This window comes from Gopherus flavomarginatus, chromosome 20 (assembly GCF_025201925.1).
Source record: "Gopherus flavomarginatus isolate rGopFla2 chromosome 20, rGopFla2.mat.asm, whole genome shotgun sequence".
NCBI lineage: Eukaryota > Metazoa > Chordata > Testudines > Testudinidae > Gopherus > Gopherus flavomarginatus.
The window spans coordinates 14,832,110-14,850,002 of record NC_066636.1 but is presented as its reverse complement, the minus strand read 5'-3'; the positions used below and the strand labels follow the sequence as shown (position 1 = coordinate 14,850,002).

The window sequence follows — 17,893 nt, the reverse complement described above, 5'->3', positions numbered from 1 at the left end:
ATGTTTAATATTAACAGTAACATTAGCATTAAATTAATTAAAGGTATCTTGTTATACCATGCCTTTTATGTAGGCAGTTTGTTTGCTGACCAGGTATGTTCTTTATTTGCAGCTTTATTTGTGCTGGCAGTTTTTACCTTTTTTTATCAGTTAGGTAATTTGCATTAACACAGGCTAGGCTTTTGGATTTAAAGCCATTAGCAGAGCTTAGAGACTCTGTTTTAACACACAGGGATCTGAAAAAGAAAACACAGCCTATTGCGGCTTTTTTTGGAGCCCTAATAGGATTTTAATTTAGCAGCATGTTTTATTTGCATTTTTTTTTACATTCCTTTTTACAATATACGCTGCACATGTTCTACGGAAAATGCACATTTTTTCTATACTATAACTTTTTAAAAACATTAGCCATATTAATTTTTACATAAGGCATAACTTTGTTTTGTTTTTACAGAGTTTTTATGTACTTTTATTAAAGTGACAGTCTGATTACACATAGTTATTTTAAGGCTCAGTGTTTTTAACATTGCTTCTTTTTGTTTTGTGCACCTCACCTCTGCTGTTGCTTCAGAGGGTTACTGTTAACTTTTTATTTTGTTATTACAGCTTTTATTTGCTATTGTTACAAAAAAAACAAACCAAACAAACAAAAAGACTTCAGAATCTTTACCTATTTTCCTGATTCTGACTGCCCTATTGCAGCCATGACTTGGTTTTTATTTAAAAACATTTTAATTTTTGTAAAGAATTAAGTTACCCCTTAAGGGTTAAATGCTAAATCCCAAAGCCAAACAACACTAATTACCTGTGTCTTGCAAAAAGGTCTGTCAGTTTTGCAACTTTGAATTAAAGAGTTAAATGAATTTTTAGTGGCATTAAAAACAAAAACAAAATCAATTTATTTTACACCTACAAAACAGTAGTTTTACAAACCAGATGTGTTGGTTTAGATTTTTAGAACTTTACATACACAGACAAATAGATACATACACATTTTTTTTTTTTAACATTTTTTTTTACACTGCTTTGTTTTTGCATAGCTGTATATATATAAGGATTATTTACAGGCACTCTTCTGGAAAAGGGCCCATTTTCCCTTTAGAATGTCTGCAAAGAAACCAAGATTTTTTCTCTTTAACATGGTCCTTTTTAACATTTTTCACAAAGTTTAACTGCTTAATTTTTTCCAGCCTTTATAGTTAACTTTTTACTTTTTTTTTTTAAATTACTTGTTTATGTTTCAAAATGACACCTTTATTACCTTAGATTTTACCCTTTTAAGTATTGTTCCAGGGGTTCATGCCTGCACTTACTACTTTTTTTTACTCCTGACACTATTTTCTTAGGGCTTTTAACCTATTTTTTTTCTGTTGCTTGCCTGCTTGTCTGGGCCCGAACCTGCTTTTTTTTTTTTTCAATGAACCGTTTGTGAATGATACTGTGGTCATTTCACAATTTTGAAAGAAATGTTCAAGGAAAGGGACCAGGAAGGGTGGGGGCTAGTTGAGGAGCTCCCCCCGCCCCGAGCCTTGCTGAATTGGTAGTGGGACACTATAAAGAATCAGTTTCTGAGGCAGACAACAAAGAGGAACAGAACAAGAGACTTTTTGTCCTTTTTACAATGAGATGGGAGTATGAAGGGGTTTGGATCGATCCGGGGTTTGGAGAACGGGGTAAAGGGGAGCGCTCGGTCTAGTGGTGGGAGAGGAGGCTTTTAATAAAGCTTTTAACTTATTATTTGAATAAGTGAGAGAGGCCAGTTTTGATTTTGTCCACCTATGATTTGCCTCTTCCCACCACTGTATGAAACAATTAACCTCTCCTTTAGCCAATTTAGTTTTAGGTTGGCCGAGTTTGTCCTTTAAGACGTCCACTCAGTCTTTGTTCCAAGATTTTAACAGTGGCCACTGAGTTTTGGGATCCCCCTGAGTTAGCCTAGACCATTTTCCCAGAAATTTACAGGAGTCTTGACCCTTTTTACAGGAGTCTGGACCCATCCTAAATACATAAAATGAGCCGGCGTTCATTTAGGGAACTGTCCCGACTTAGACGTCTGGTTACCAGTACAGGAGGACTTTCACACACCAATCACACAAGAAGGAAATTCAGGTTCGTCAGAGCGATGCCTGCTGCAACACATAAAAGGAGCCCACAGGCTACTGCCTCAATTGCCCTTGCTTTCACACTAAGGGTTTTACCCAAGGTGTGGTGCGGCTGCAATTGTGCAGATTTCACTCACTCAGACCGCGGGGACAGGAACCCCTTGGTCGGCCGATCCCCAGACAGAGACGGCACCCAGACTCAAACACTCCACAAGAGGACAGATAGACACAGAGACAGGACAGTCCTCAGTCCGGACAAAACACAGAAATAATTACCTGACCAGATTTCTGATGTCAGATCCCGGGATCCCTACCAGAACAGAGTGGGAACCAACAGGTTCGATGGCGTAGACCTCACTGTGGTTGTGCGCCTTTCCGCTCTAGTGGGGGACCGCTTGGGCCAAATGCCCAGGTGCCGGCTGCCACGGTCATCTCACAAAAACAGTCAGGAATCACACAGCCCCAGTGAAGACGTTTGCCATCTCGGTGGAACCTCCAAATTGTCAAAGTTAGAATCAGGACTCACAATTTGTCAGACCACTCTGTTTTATTAGCACAGCGCTCTGCCAATAACATTCAAAATATGTAAGCGGCCATGCAAGGCCAAAACAGTCTTATTTATACAGATAAAAAAGCGGAAATCAGACAAAGAAACAAAAAAAGCAAAACTGTAAAATTCACCTGGGGCACAGCATGCATATCCTACTTCCTTACTAACTCTTTATGAATCTAAGGCTAATACTTCACCAATTGCCCTTAAATGGTGCAATTGTTCTATGTAAATGTCTGTATTCCTGACACCTGAATTGCAGCATTCCAACAGTTTTTCTTAAAGGTACAAACAGCATTTCTTTAATCCTTTCTATTTTCACAATATAATTCATTCTACTTTCACAGAGGGGATGAGCTATTCCACCCAACCCCCGCTTGAGGTCCTTCAAATGAAATTAGCAGCTGGCTGGGAAATGGACCAACAGGAGCGAAGTTCCCCATCGTGGTTGCCACCCCCGCCATCTCTGGAGAGCCTGGGAATTGCTGTGACTCCACTGGGCCTTCACTGTTCTAAGCTTGAGATGTCCTGACCAGAGCAGGCCAGAGCAAGAGCATCTGGCTGTCGTCTTCCCTTTTCCTTCCCCACCTTACTTCTTCGCTTTCCTATCTCTCGGGGCTTGTCTATACAAACACAGAGGTCATGGCTGGCTGGGGTATACTTCTACCCTGCATTAAGTGTCCATGTGGGCCAGGATGCCATGCACTAAAGATTCCCTAGTGTGCTTTACGCTAGTCCCGTTTCAAAGCAGGGTAGATCCACGTGCACTAGGGAACTTCTAGTCCACTGCAGCAGGGATCACACAGCCAGTTAGTGTCCTGCAGGATAGTGCAGGACAGACTTACACCCCAGTTTGCCACAAAAGACAGGCTACTCACCTTGCACAGCAACCACAGTTTGAGATGTTCTGTCCTCATGGCTGCTCCAAGTCAGAATGTGTGTGCCCATACACTCAATTTTTCTGTTAGCTACGCCTCTCATGCTGAAGTACAGGCGATATAGAGAGGACTGGACCCACATCACCACACTCCCTTCTCAGCCTCAGAGCTTGGTAAAACTCTCAAGTCGAGGCGAGAGGAGAGCCAGTATTAGAGCACCCATCGGGATAAAACATCTCCAGAAACTGTGGTTACTTACCTAGCACAGAGTTACTGTCCCTCTGGGTGCTCCATGCGTGGAGACTCCAGAACTGTACCTTAATGTGGATCTGGTACAGAGCATAGAACAGGGAGGAGGGATAGCTCAGTGGTTTGAGCATTGGCCTGCTAAACCTAGGGTTGTGAGCTCAATCCTTGAGGGGGTGATTTAGGGATTGGTCCCCCTTTGAGCAGAGGGTTGGGCTAGATGATCTCTTGAGGTCCCTTCCAACCCTAATAATCTATGATTCACCAAAGGCTGTGAAAATATGTGACCAGAGGACCACATGGTTGCCTTGAAAATGTCCTTGATGGGTAACTTCCTAAGGAAGGCAACAAAATGGATTGAGCCCTGGTGGAGTGAGAAGAGGGGATGCATCCAAGAGGACTTGGAGCTTGCCAAAATACAGGCTCATACCGACCAAGGAACCTTGTGCTTGCAGAGAAAACGAAGAGTCCAGGGGAAACCCTGAAGGGCTTATTTCCATGAAGACAGAAAGCCAAGGTTCATCTTACACCCAGTGTATGGAGCTGGGTCTCTTCTCTGGATGAGTGGGACTTGGAATAAAACACCAGCAGCTGAATGTCCTGATTGATGTGGAACTCTGATAACATTTTAGGGAGGAAGTGAGGGTAGGACACAGCATAATGTCCAGATAAAGCACTGTCTACAGCAGGTCAGCTGGTTCCCTTACTCTTCTGGCTGAGGCGACTTTCACAAGAAGAAAGTAGGTTGCCACAAGCTCAAAGAGAGGCCCTCTTAATGTGTTAAGCACTAAATTGAGGTTGCAGGTAGAGTGGGGTCTTGTACTGGAGGAAACAATTTAAGGAGGCCATTAAGGAATCTTGCTGTCATAGGATGTGTGAAGACTGAGAAACCCTTGATTGGCAAATGGAATACTGCGATAGCAGTTAAATGAACCCTGATAGAGGGCAGGGACAGTCCCAGAGATTTCAGATTTAGTCGGCTGGTGAGAATGGATGCCAAGGGAAAAACCAGTAGGGGATATAGAATGGTGGGTGCACCAGATCTGGAAGCACTTCAACTTCTGCAGGAGAGTCCTTAGAGTGGTTAGTTTCCTGCTATTCAGTAAAACTGACGGAACTTCAGAAGAACATTCCTGTTCTAGGCCCGAGAACCATTGCAAAGTCAGGCCTTGAGGTGCAAGGATGATCGGTTAGGATGGGTTACGGAGCCCAACTCCTGGGTCAGGAGGTCTGTCATTAGAGGACGTTGCAGAGGCAGATATTTTGCCAGATGGATCATAGTCGGGAACCACCCATCTCAGCCACACCCGAGCCATAAAAATTAGCACTGCTTTCTCTTGTTTCAATTTAAGCAGGGCTTTGTGGATCAGTGGAGTTAGATGGAAGGCATATAATAGACCCTGGGGCCAAGAAGTGCATCTCCCAGGGAGTCATGACTGTGTGCCCCCTCCTTGAAAATAGGGGGTGGGGAAGACACAGAATCAAAGAATATCAGGATTGGAAGGGACTTCAGGAGGTCATCTAGTCCAACCCCTTGCTCAAAGCAGGACCAATCCCTAGACAGATTTTTGCCCCAAATGGCCCCCTCAAGAATTGAACTCACAACCCTGGCTTTAGCAGGCCAATGCTCAAACCACTGAGCTATCCCTCCCTCTAACTTGAGTTGGAAGTTGTGGCAAAGAGGTCTATCTGTTGAAGAACTCAGGTAAAGTAGATCTCTTCAAAGAATACATTGGTCAGCTCCCACTCACGGTCTTAATGGAAAATTCTGCTCTGCGAATGTGCGATGGTGTTCTGTGATTCTGGCAGCTAGATCACGGAGATATCTGTGCACTGGGGTATGCACCAGTTCCATAGTCTCAGTGACCATTCACTTAAGAATTGGCATTTTGCTTTTCCTTGGGAGTTTATATAGTTCGTGGCCTCCTGGTTGTCCAACCTCACTTTGACTGACTGGCCCCACATAAGGTAAGGAGCAAAGGCAGGCATCACGGATGGCTCGAAGTTCGAGGACGTTGATGTGTAGTGACAACTCTCAAGGAATCCATCTGCCTTGTGCTGTATGATTCTGTAGGTGAGCGCCCCAGCCTAGAAGGGAGGCGTCTGTGGGGATGACATGTAGGAGGTGGATGTGAGGGGGGGTTTCCACGCAGACTCTTTGAGGGTCCTTCCACCAACTGAGGGAGTCAGGTGCCATCCAAGGGACTGATACCTCCCTGGACAGCTTGTGCTTTCAGGGAGTGTAGGTTGTCCTAAGCCAGGCTTGCATGGGGGGTTATGAAAGTGCAGGCTGCCATGCATCCCAAGAGCTAAAGACAAGCCCACGCCACGATTTGCGGGCTCTGCTGTCAAGCGGAGATCAAGTAAGACATTGAGATGAACCTGTCCACTGGCAGGTAGGTGTTAGCTGCCAGAGTCCAGGTTGGCCCAGATAGTCTATGTGTTGCACAGGGTTGATTTCTCTACATTGAGGTGAAGGCTTAAGGAGTGGAATAGACCTAGGTCCCTCTTGGTGGTGGACTGACCTTCACCGGAAGGATGGCCCTTGAAGAGCTAGTTGTCCAGACACGGAAAAGTTACTGTTCCCAGATGCCAAAGGTGGCCTGTGATAATGGAGGGGACTTTCGTAATGACCCTCAGGGCAGCTGAAAGGTCAGAAGGCATGGCACAGTACTGGTGATTGTCAGTGCCCACTACAAATGTGAGGAAACAACATGGTGTTGGGTTTATGGCTACATGGAAATAGACATCCTGGAAGTCAAGGGTGACTAAGATCTAACAACAGAATGATGGCCACTAGGGTGGCCATCCGGAAGTGCTGCATGTGAATCAAAGTGTTCAGAGATGGAAGGTCTGCACTCGGTCTCCAACCTCCTTTTTCCTTTGGGACCAGGAAGTACCAGGAGAAGAGACCCTTACTGATGAAGTCTGGAGGAATGGATTTGACCACCCCTGGATGCAGGAGGGATTCTACCTCCTGGTTTAAGGAGCCCCTTCTGAGAGGGGTCCCTGAATACGAACAGGGAGGTGGAATAGAGCTGACCTGGATGGAGTAGCTAGTCAAGATTATTGCCAGTACCCATTTGTCTGAGGTGATACGCTCCCAAGAATCATAGAATACCAGGGTTGGAAAAGACCTCAGGAGGTATCTAGTCCAACCCCCTGCTCAAAATAGGACCAATCCCAACTAAATCATCCCAGCCAGGGTTTTGGACAGAAGGGAAGACATGGGCAAGACGGTCTCCAAAGAATGGGTGAATGGAGTGATGTTGCCGAAAATCCAATAGGGAGGGTTTGTGGGCCTCAACCAAGGTGTCAAAATGGTTGTTTGGATGAGGCAGCCACCTGGGAGATGACAGTGGAGGATGGGCCTTTCTTGTATGGCCTAAACCTCTTTCCAGGCATCTCAGCAGTTCTCTGGGGCAGTGTTGTGCTGTTTGAGACTTGCTGCATTTTCTCTTTGTAGCTGGAGTGTAGATACCAAGAGTGTGCAACATCACCCTGGAATCCTTGAATGAGCGAAGAGAACCATCCGTAGTGCCACTGAAGAGCTGAGGTCCTTCAAAGGCAAATCCTTCACAGTATTCTGCACTTCCCTGGGCAAGCTGGAAGATTGTAGCCAGGAGGCCTGACACACAATTAAACAGAGGCCATATCCGCCATGTCCAGGGAGGCTGCAGGAGGGCTTTGGCTATTGTCTGGCCCTTTGTAATAAAAGCGCGAAACAGCTCTGTCTTGTCCTAAGGCAAAAACTCAATTTAGTGAGAAAATTTACTCTAGTTGGTAAAGTCACATTCACCATCAGGGCTTGGGAGCAAGCACCTCAGAACTGTGGCTCCTGTGTCCTAGAAGGTCCAGACACTTGAGTTCCTTGTTAGATGTTGCCTTGAAATAATGTTGCCTACTCCTTTTGTTGGCAGCATTGATGACATGGGAGTTGGGCATAGGATGAGTAAACAAGTACTCTGGGACCTTGGCTGGACACGGTACGTTTTATCGGCCCTCTTACAGGTGGATGGGATGCTGGCTAATGTTTGCCACGCTGTGTGGGCTGGCAAGAGGAGGATCTCATTAATAGGTATGGCTACCTTGGCCTGGGTAGAGGCATGGGTGATGTCCACCAGGGAGTGCTGCTGTTCCTGGATTTCCTCCAAGGGATTCTGCAAAGCCTCTGCTATGCGTTTCATCAAGCTCGGAAAGGCCCTGAAGTCATCTGCATTGGATGGCAGTGGGGGCACAGTTGCCTTATCTGGGGAGAAAGAGGATGGTGGCACCTCCCCATCAATTCTCAACTCTGAATGCATTGATGGCTCCTCTTAAGTAAGGAGGCTCCCAGTTGTTGGTTGAAGAGACTCCGATAGGATCTCTTGCACGTAAAGGTACCCTGTAGACTTGGTCCCCAAAAGGAGCCCAGGATTTCCACTGTGGAGGGGCATAAGGGAAAGGTGCTAGACCCCATGGCCAGGGCTATTGGGTCAAACATCTGCTGCCTTCTAGGGTCCCTTTCTTGGGGAAGAGGGTGCATCGGGCACTACTAGCAGAAAAACCTCTGATTGAGAATTTATGGGTAAGTATCCTCACATGGAGCACCCATAGGGGCAACGACTTGGAAAACCTAAGTGTTCATATAGATAAGCCCTCATTCTCTCTTTCAACTTCTAACAAGAGTCTGGTTCAGCCGATCAAGACAATGGCTTTTTTTGCAACACTGCTGTAAGCCCATGACCAGAGAGGCAGCTGAAAGCAATGGCTTGGTACAAGTTTGCCAGGGCTTGGAGTAGCTGATCAGACCATGGGCTAGGCCTGCATTTCTCCAGCAGTGAGGTTGCAAGTAAGAGTTAGCACCATAGACAGAAGCTGCATTTTCTATCTTTGCTGGTCTTTTCTCTCCCGTCTTGTGCACTTGTCTTGTTTTGCCTTAAAGGAAGAAGGATCGGACTTTAAGAGCAGCAGCAACAGCTCCAGGCCATCTCAACTAACTTCTTTTCCTTTCCCCAAGGACAGTTATCACCATCTTTAATACCATCTAAAAAACTGTAAACAAGGATGTTTTTCCAGGTAAAAATTCTCTATAGCTAAATGGGAAGGGTACAAGAGTTACTATTAAAATGAAAGTCTTAATAATTTGAAATGTGAAATATTAAAGAAACTCTTTTTTGTTTTTTTTATGTATCTGTAATACATGGTTAAAAATATCCCTGGGAGTTTGCCATGGACCTAAGCAGGTGGAGATCTCTGCACTCAAAAGCCCCGACCATGTTTGAATGTTTAGTGCTGTACAATGACAGGGCCATGTTCACACCTTGACTCTCTGGGTCCACTTGTTACACCAAAATTAATACATCCGGGTGTGTGTTTGTGTGAGTGCACCAGAGAAGGGCTCCCCCACCCCAGCCATGCCCCTACTCAGCCAGTGTGGCGGGCAGGCTGCCCCCCCTCACCTTGAGCAAGACACGGGTGGGTGCTGAGGCACCAGCCGTGCCGTAGCTGTTGTAGGGGGTGCAGGTGTAAAGCCCCATGGTGTCGTCGTTCCCGGTGGCGATGACAATGGAGCCATCGGGTGCCATGGACCAGCCAGGGAACTGCAGAGGGAGAGACAGATCAGAATGCGGCCCCCTGACAGCGGGTGTGTGGCAGAGGCTGAGTTTCCAGGGAGACCTGGCATAGTCGGTACCTTATCAAGCTTCAGGGGATGCCCGTCCTTGGTCCAGCTGATGGAGAGAAGAGGTGGGTTGGCCTTGGTGGGGCACTGGATCATGCCCTGCATCCCCTTGGGCAAGAGGGTCTCTGGTGGCATGGTGGTCACCTGGGCTGGATCTGCAAGGCACCAAAGTAGTCAAGGCCTGGGTGAGCTCCGCAGCGAAGGGGCTGGGGAGTGGGGTGTGGCAGCCATATGCACAAAATGCTGCCAGCCTGCAGGGCTGGGACGAGCAGCACCAGAGGCTGTGCCTTCTCTATGTGATGGGCTTGTCCATGGCAGAGCCCCTGGAAAGTAGGGACACCCTGGATCTGTCCACAGAGGAAGCCCAGCTCCTGGCAATTCAGCACTGCTCCCCAGGGTGCATCTGGGCCATGGTCACATGGGCTCCTCTGCTCAGAGACCTGGGCCAGGTGGAAGACAGGCGGATGGGGAGGCTAGCTGAGGGCCACAGCAGGAAATGGGCCCTTTTCTCCCAGGCTCCAGGCCACAAAGGGGGAGGTCACAGGCCAAAAGTGTTTCCCTGCCCCCATCAAACAAGTGGGGCCACCAGGGCTCAGCTCAGGAGCCAGGATGTCTGGGTACGGCAGGGTCTCAGAGAGAGGGCAGCGTGGGGCAGGTGTGGTCCTTACATAGGACTGGGAGGACAGGGGTAGTGGGACCTTACACAGCACTGTGATGAAAGCTGAGGCAGAGGGTGGTTTCCACAGCCCATTGCTGGGAACACAGGTGTATTTGCCCGCGTCGTCTGGGGTCGTTTTCTGGAGCAAAAGGCTCCCGTCCACCAGGACACGAACACGAGACTGCAGGTGGCTGGAAGCAAGGGGGGGGGGGCAGAGTCAGGAGCCCAGCAGGAGCTGTCCCAACGAGCCAGCACCCAAACTGCTGGCGGCCCCCACTGCAGGGCTCAGGGAGCATCCACAGCGACTTGATCCCAACACATCACAACCAGCACTCGCAATGGCTCAGCAGCACCCCCAAGACCAGCTGCTGCCCTCCCGGTCCTGACACTAGCACCCAGTCATTGCCTCTACAGCCCTGACACTGGGGCCCGGCTACTGCCACCACAGCCACACCACTATCCAGCCAAACCCCCCCAGCTGAGCCATGGCCACTGGGGCCAGCCAGGCCATGGCACTGCCACTGGGACCCGGCCACTCTCCCCACAGTCCCACAGCTCTGCCATGACCACCATAGCTTCATTACAGCTGCCATCACCAAAGCCCTGTCCACACTCTCATCGCTGTTGACTGTCCCGCTCACTCCTAGCAGCACCACTTCACCCTCCCGCCACCAGCTAATCAAATCACCCCCTCAGCACTCACCATGCAAGCCGTTGGCCAGGTGTGTATGAGCTGGATGGTGCTGTAGGAGGGTTCCTGCCTCGATCTCCTCCCCCTACTCTACTCCAGCCCTGGGCTCTATGTGCTGCCAGCATCACAGGCCATGCGTCACCACTAGAGGATCCGAGTCCCCTTTTCAGCACCACCAGGCCTAACAGGGAGCCCCCACACTCCCACCAGCATGGGCACATCACAGGGACCCAGCTGGGGCCACCGCTCCTGTCACCAGCGCCAGCACCATACTGCCTGTGTCACACAGCAATGTGTGGGCTGGTATCTGTGTGCATGTAACCCTCTTGCATGTATCTGTGTGCTTAGCTGTGGGTCTGAGCATCTCCCTTGCTGTAAGACTGTGTGCAAGCCTGCATCTCTGGGTGTGTAGCCGATGTCATTGTGTGTGTCAGCAACTATACATCTGTGTGCACACGTCTCTTGAGGTGTGTGTGCGCATCTGAGTGTGTCACTGTGTGCTTGCATGCATGCGTCTCCACAACATTCCGTGTGTGCACGTGCAGCAGTACCTCCACCTCTGTGTTGCGTTTGTGTGTCAATGTCTACGTGTGTGTGTGTACAAGTGTATATCTCATGGTGTACACACTTCTCTATGAATCAGTGCATGTGTGTCTGTGTATGGTAAGTGCGTGCATGTGCCCAAGTGTGCGTATCTGAGGGGAGTTCAGGTGTGGGTCAGCGAGTGCATGGATGTGTGTGTGGGGGGGGCAGTGTGTGAGTGCACAGGTGTGTGGCGGTGAGGCAATGGATGTGGAGGCAGGGCAGTGTGTGAGTGCACAGGTGTGTGGCGGTGAGCCAATGGATGTTTATGTGGAGGGGCAGTGTGAGAGTGCACAGGTGTGTGGTGGTGAGTGAATGGATGGGGGGGCAGTATGTGAGTGCAAAGGTGTGTAGTGGTTAGCCAATGGATGTGTGTGGGGAGGCAGTGTGTGAGTGCACAGGTGTGGGTCAGTGAGTGCATGGGCGTGGGGGGGCAGTGTGTGAGTGCAAAGGTGTGTGGCAGTGAGCCAGTGGATGTGTGTGGGGGGCAGTGTGTGAGGGCACAGGTGTGTGGCAGTGAGCCAGTGGATGTGGGGGGGGCAGTGTGTGAGGGCACAGGCGTGTGGCGGTGAGTGAATGGATGTGGGGGGGCAGTGTGTGAGTGCACAGGTGTGTGGCGGTGAGCCAATGGATGTGTGTGTGGAGGCAGTGTGTGAATGCACAGGTGTGTGGCAGTGAGCCAGTGTATGTTTGTGTGGGGCACCATCAAGTTTAGGCTTGAAATTAGACAAAACTTTCGAAACATCAGAGGAGTGAAGTTCTGGAACAGCCTCCCAAGGGGAGCAGTGGGAACAAAAAACCTACCTGGCATCAAGCCTGAGCTTAATAAGTTTCTGGAGGGGATGGTGTGATGGGACTGAAGACAGTGGCATGCAGCCGATCTGCAACTGCTAGAAGCAGATCTCTCCAGTAGCCAGAGATGAGGTAGTAGATGGGGAGGGCTCTAGGTTACTACAGAGAATTCTTTCCCAGGTGTCTGGCTGCTGGGTCTTGCCCACACGCTCAGGGTCTAACCAATCACCATATCTGGGGTTGGAGAGGAATCCCACCCCCCATCAGATTAGCAGAAACCCTGGGAGGTTTTCACCTTCCTCTGCAGTGTGGGACACGGATACCTTGCAGGTTTAAACTAGTATAAATGGTGGATTCTTTGTAACTTGAAGCCTTTAAACCATGATTTGAGGACGTCAGTAACTCAGCCAGAGGTTATGGGCCTATTGCAGGAGTAGGTGGGTGAGGTTCTGCAGCCTGCAGTGCTTAATTTGTGCCAGGCAATTCAGAGCCTCGGCACCTCTAGGCTTGGCAGTTCAGAGACCCGGCACCTGCCCACTGCCCCCGTGCCACTCCCTTGGCTCCCGGCGCTGTGTACCTGAGGTGATAGACATTGCTGCTGCCCTGGAACCAGCTGTAGGTGAGGTTGCCAGGGTAAGCCTCGGCTTGGCATGCCAGGAAGGCATCCTGGGTGATGTTGACCGTGATGTTCTGTGGTGGCACCACGATGATCGGCGACCCTGGTACACACAGGGCACAGAGTGAGGCTCTGGGAGGAAGGGGGGAACCAGCTCGTTCTGACAGGGAAGGGAAGCACTGACTGGACCAATAGGACATGGGGAACAGATTCCCAGAGAGGCTTCAATTTCTCTGCAGAGACTCGGAGAGGGGAGTGAGCAGGGTCTGGCTGCGGTGGGTGTGGGGGGCTAACAGGGCCTGAGGGGAAGGGGCAAGGGGGAGGACTACCCTGGCAAGATCCTTCTTTGGGTCAAGTGTGTGCAGAGAGAAGCCACGTTCTGCGAGCAGACTCCCACATCTCACTGCATGTGCACATGTCCAGGTGTGTAAACACACGCACACGTACCCAGCTCCTGCTCTGACAGGCTGGTCTCTGCAGTGGAATGTAAGACGTGCCCAGATGACAGGATCTCACTGCCTATGGAGATTGCCCCTGATCAATCAGGAGCCTTGGATATAGTCCCCCCCACCGCCTTACCTTGAACGAGCAGCCGGGTGGTGTGGATGACAGAGCCCTCCTTACTGGAGGCGTGGCACGTGTAGATGCCGGCACTGGTCCGCTCCACGCTGGTGATCCTCAGCGTCCCATTGCTCACCTATGAAGGCACAAGGCAGTACAGGTGGGAGTGCAGGGAAGGATGTCCTCAGGCAACCCCAGCCTAGCAGCAGACCAGGGCTCTTAGAGCTTTGCAATGGGACTAGGATCCCATGGGTCCCACAGGACCCACTGCCATAATAGGAGGAGCAGGTAAAATGAACTTTATTGCAGGCAAGACTGGGTGGGCAAAAAACCAGAGTGTGGGAATTTGTGGAAAAACTCTCTCATCAGTGTGTCATAAACAGAACTTCAGCAGTGTAAGGCAAGTTTTTCTTTTTTCTTTAATAAAGGTTTTGATACTTAAATTTAAGCAAGGGATAGAAAGAGATGTGACGTTTATTATAGCAGGAGTTAAAGGCTTTTTTCATGGTTTAAGCAAGATTTATTTTATTCTTTTAGTGGTAAAATTATGTCTGAATTCTGTTTAGATCTCTCATATATTAACTGACCACTGGGGTTTTTTTTAGTAGCACAGGGGAATCCATCTCTCTTGAGAGATTTGCAGGATCTAAGGGTTTTGCAGGTGGGAGCAAGATAAAGGTATTGGAGAGCAGGATAGGAGCGGGATTAAAAAAAGCGTCCTGCCATCCCTCCTTTGCCAGCCCCAGCCCGGAGAGGCAGAAGGTGAAGGAATTTCTTGCCTGTTGCAGAGTGGCCACTAGGGGTCAGTGTGGTGTCAAGGCACGAGAGGCTTGGCCATGCAGAATGGCTCTCCCTGCTCTGCCCTGCTGCAGAGAGAGGGGATGGTGGCAAGTGCCTGGGGCAGGTGGCCTGTGGGGACTGGCCCCACCCTGGTTTCTGTGCTGACCTGGGCAGATCCGGGGCAGGCAGAGAGGGGCCCATGCCAGAGGGGTGACAAAGCAGGCCCTTGGTGAACTTATCTCCCCCTCAAAAGCTTCAGCCCCGTGGGCTGGGAGAACTCTGCAGTGGTGATAGGGGGATTCTCCTCCCCACACAATGCCACCCCTCTGTCCGCATAAGCCCCAACCCCCTCTTAGCGCTTGCTGGGGGAGGAAGCCCCAAGTGAGCAGCACTTGGGGAGATGCAGGAGACAGCCTGGGAAAGCTCCCCGACCTCCACCCTCTCTGGAGCTGCCCCTCCCTTACCTGCACCTTGTCTCCACTCTCAATGGACCGGTCGTTTCTCTTCCAGACAATGACTGGCTGGGGGTTGCCGATGGCTGAGCAGGTGAGACTAAGGGGCTCTTTTTCTGGCACCTCGACAAGAGCTGGCGGGGTCCCTAGGAAGGTGGGGGCAGCTGCAGAGAGGACACAGAAACAGTGCTTCAGAACCAAGCTGCTGGCCCCAGGGCAAGCTCGGCTCCCTCACGCAGCCACACCAGCTGGTTCTGCTGCAGAGAGCCTCAGGCACTCACTCTGCTTAGTCCTGGTGGGCTGGCAGCACGGGGCAGGGAGTGTGATCTGAGGATCAGAGCCAAGGGCTAGGAGCCAGGACTCCTGGGTTCCGTTCTTGGCTCAGGGAAGGGGTGCCCCTGTGTATGGACAGGGGGCAGGAGATCTGGAGTCCGATTCTGTCTGTGGCAAATTCCTTCCTCTCCCTCCCCCCAGTAACCCTGCCAGCCTCAGTGCAGTGTTGTGTGGGGAAGTGAGGCGCAGAACGGGGCCGAGGACGGACTGGGGGCTTCACTGGTACTGCTGAAAAAAATAAATAAACTGGAAAAAGTTCGATTCAGCTCAAACCGAAACCGTCAACAGGGAGAAACGTCAGGGAATGGGAAAAGACAACAGATTTGTTTCGGGGTGAACAGTCCGTTGTGCAACACGGAATGAGACTGTTTGTTCCCAGATGCTTTAAAATATTGTTAGGATATAGATATTCAGGCCTGTCTGCAAAGGCCTATACTTTAAGAATGTAGGTGTATTCTTATCACTTAGCTAGTTATAGAAGTATAAAAGAAAGAATCAAAATCACTGTCTGTGTAATGGCCTTCTCTTACTGTGACAGGCTAAGGTCTTCAGCTAAGATGTAGTTAGGCAGCCATAAGCTGGCAAGTGTATGGTCACATCCTCATATTCTAAACTGGTCACATTGAAAGAAGGTGCTATTGGGCTGTTAGGAATACAATCCTGTCCTGATATTCCTATCACCTCCAGAGAAAGGGAAGAGCCTAGAAGATGTAAAAGGAATCTTGGTTTGATCGCATCCTGTCTGGCAAGAACTCACTTATCAATAGACAGCTGGAGAACCCTTATGTCTGTATAGATGTAGTTGTGAAATCCTCATTTCTGTATAGTTTTGTATGTTTATTTGCATGGTCTCTGGTTCTGTAATTGTTTCTGTCTACTGTATAATTAATTTTGTTGGGTGTAAACCAATTAAGGTGGTGGGGTATAATTGATTAAATAACCATGTTACAATATGTTAGGATTGGTTAGTTAAATTTCAGTAAAACGATTGGTTAAGGAATAGTTAAGCAAAACTCAGGTTTTGCTATATAGTCTGAAGTTAATCAGGAAGTGCGGGGGGGGAAATAGGAACAGGGACTGGGGATGGGGGAATTGGGATCACGTTTTGCTAAAGGGGGAATGGGAACAGGGGATGGGAACAGGAACAGGGACACAGGCAAGGTCTCTGTGGTGTCAGAGCTGGGAAGGGGGACACTAAGGAAGGAAACTGGAATCATGCTGGCTGGAAGTTCACCCCATAAACATTGAATTGTTTGCGCCTTTCGACTTCGGGTATTGTTGCTCTGTTCATGCGAGAACGACCAGGGAAGTGAGAGGGTGAAGGAATAAGCCCCCTAACAACTATTATTTTTTTAAATAAAAGCAAAGGAAATGAAGGGCCGGATCCCCAAACAAAGGCCACAGGAGGAGCAGCCCCTTATAACCTTTAGCAGCCTGAGTGACCCTGATGTGTGGGGAGGAGGGGGGAGGGGCATGTGTGCACACAAGCTCGAAGAAGTGAATGAGTCAGCCTCTAAGTCTCTGGGATCCCGAATTCCAGGAACACTGCGCTCATCCCACCCCTAGCAAGGGGAGCTGGGGTCAAGCAGCCCCTCAGGAAAGTGAGCAGCTGGTGCGGACACACGCCCTGCCCCTGCTGTGCGCAGTGGGTGTTGAACACTCCTCCCGTGGAAGTGCAGCACACTGACACGCGGTGCACAGCCTTTGTGGGTGGCACCAGCCGTGGGGCAGCGCTTGTCTGCAGGGAGATGGCCAACTCCTTGGGGCAGGGCCTGTGTCCATTGCACTCAGGTGTAGAGTGCCCAGGGCACTGTCCATACTACACCCAAGGCCCAGCCTGCATCCAGGCACACAGCTCTGATGGGTCCGAGATTGCTGGGCCCCTGGGGCAGCTGCTGGATTTCTGTGGCAAAGGAGAGGGGTGGCAGACTGTGCAAACACCCCATGGAGAGCAGGGCTTGCTCCCTTGGGCCTGTACTGATGGCAGGTGCCTGCAGCCCCCAGGCCAGGGCTGCTGGGCTGAGCCGGAAAAGAGGCATTCGGGTACCGCCTCTGACTCCCCAGATGCATGGGATAGGAGAGCCCACAAGGCATGAAGTACAGGGTTGGGGTGGCTCCTGCAGGCCAAGAGCAGGGAGGGGCCTGCCCTGGGATCCAGGCCTCCCAGTCCCCACCCCCCGATGCTATAAACAGAGAGGAGGCTCAGCACAAAGGCTCATTGTGTGCTGCCTGGGGTCCAAGGGTCAGGGCCCACCCCCTTGGAGGTTTAATAGTTAGGTTGGGCCTTTTACAAGTGTTTACTCAGGCAGTTTGGGTCCCTTTACAGGCTTCTCCAGGAAGGCGTATGGGCAAGAGGAAGTGGAGGCTGAGGCCCTGCAGCGGCTGTATCTGCTCCAGGGACAGCATCCTCAGGCCAAGGCAAGGATGATCCCCTCCGGGCTAGGGGCTCGCTGTGGCTCCCCCACCCACTTATGCTGAGTTCCTTGGGCTGCACAGAACTGGAATGGGACCCTGCAACCCAGCCATGGGGCCCAGGTGCTCAGAGCCAGTGTGGATGTGATGGTCTTACTCTGCTCGGCTGCGTTTACCCTGACCCTGCGCTCATTCTGCTCAGGGCTACATGAGGAGCCCAGGGCATATCCAGGGGAGGGGATCAGGCCCAAAGCGTACCCCGGGGAGGGGTGGGGGGAAAACTGGGCCCAGAGTGTTGGGCTCACCCAGTGTGGGGAGGAATTTGACCCATAGTGTACTGGGAGGAAGGAGGGGGAAACTGGGCCCAGGGCATACCTGGGGAATGGTGGTGGTGGTGGGGAATCAGACCCAAAATGTAGCCGGGGGAAGCGGAGATCAGACCGAGAGAGTAGTGTGTACCCGGGGGAGGAGAATCAGACCTAGAGTGCAGCAGGGTGGGGGTGGGGGGCAGGGAGCAGACATCAGACCCATAACACAGTGTGTACCCAGGGGAGGAGAATCAGACCCAGCAGGTGGGC

The 17,893-nt window shown here is 50.5% G+C and overlaps 1 protein-coding gene across 3 annotated transcripts in view; it reads right to left on the bottom strand.

The window, feature by feature from the left end:
• The window catches only part of IGSF9 (immunoglobulin superfamily member 9), a 54,738-nt gene that overhangs the window by 17,564 nt on the left and 19,281 nt on the right, over positions 1 to 17,893 (bottom strand). For all 3 annotated transcript variants that reach the window (XM_050929786.1, XM_050929789.1, XM_050929787.1), the window contains exons 5-10: positions 14,583 to 14,734; positions 13,357 to 13,474; positions 12,739 to 12,880; positions 10,142 to 10,287; positions 9,451 to 9,593; positions 9,218 to 9,358 (exon numbers count right to left, since the gene is read on the bottom strand). In XM_050929786.1, the coding sequence (XP_050785743.1) occupies positions 9,218 to 9,358; positions 9,451 to 9,593; positions 10,142 to 10,287; positions 12,739 to 12,880; positions 13,357 to 13,474; positions 14,583 to 14,734 (842 nt within the window). The remainder of the gene's footprint in view (positions 1 to 9,217; positions 9,359 to 9,450; positions 9,594 to 10,141; positions 10,288 to 12,738; positions 12,881 to 13,356; positions 13,475 to 14,582; positions 14,735 to 17,893) is intronic.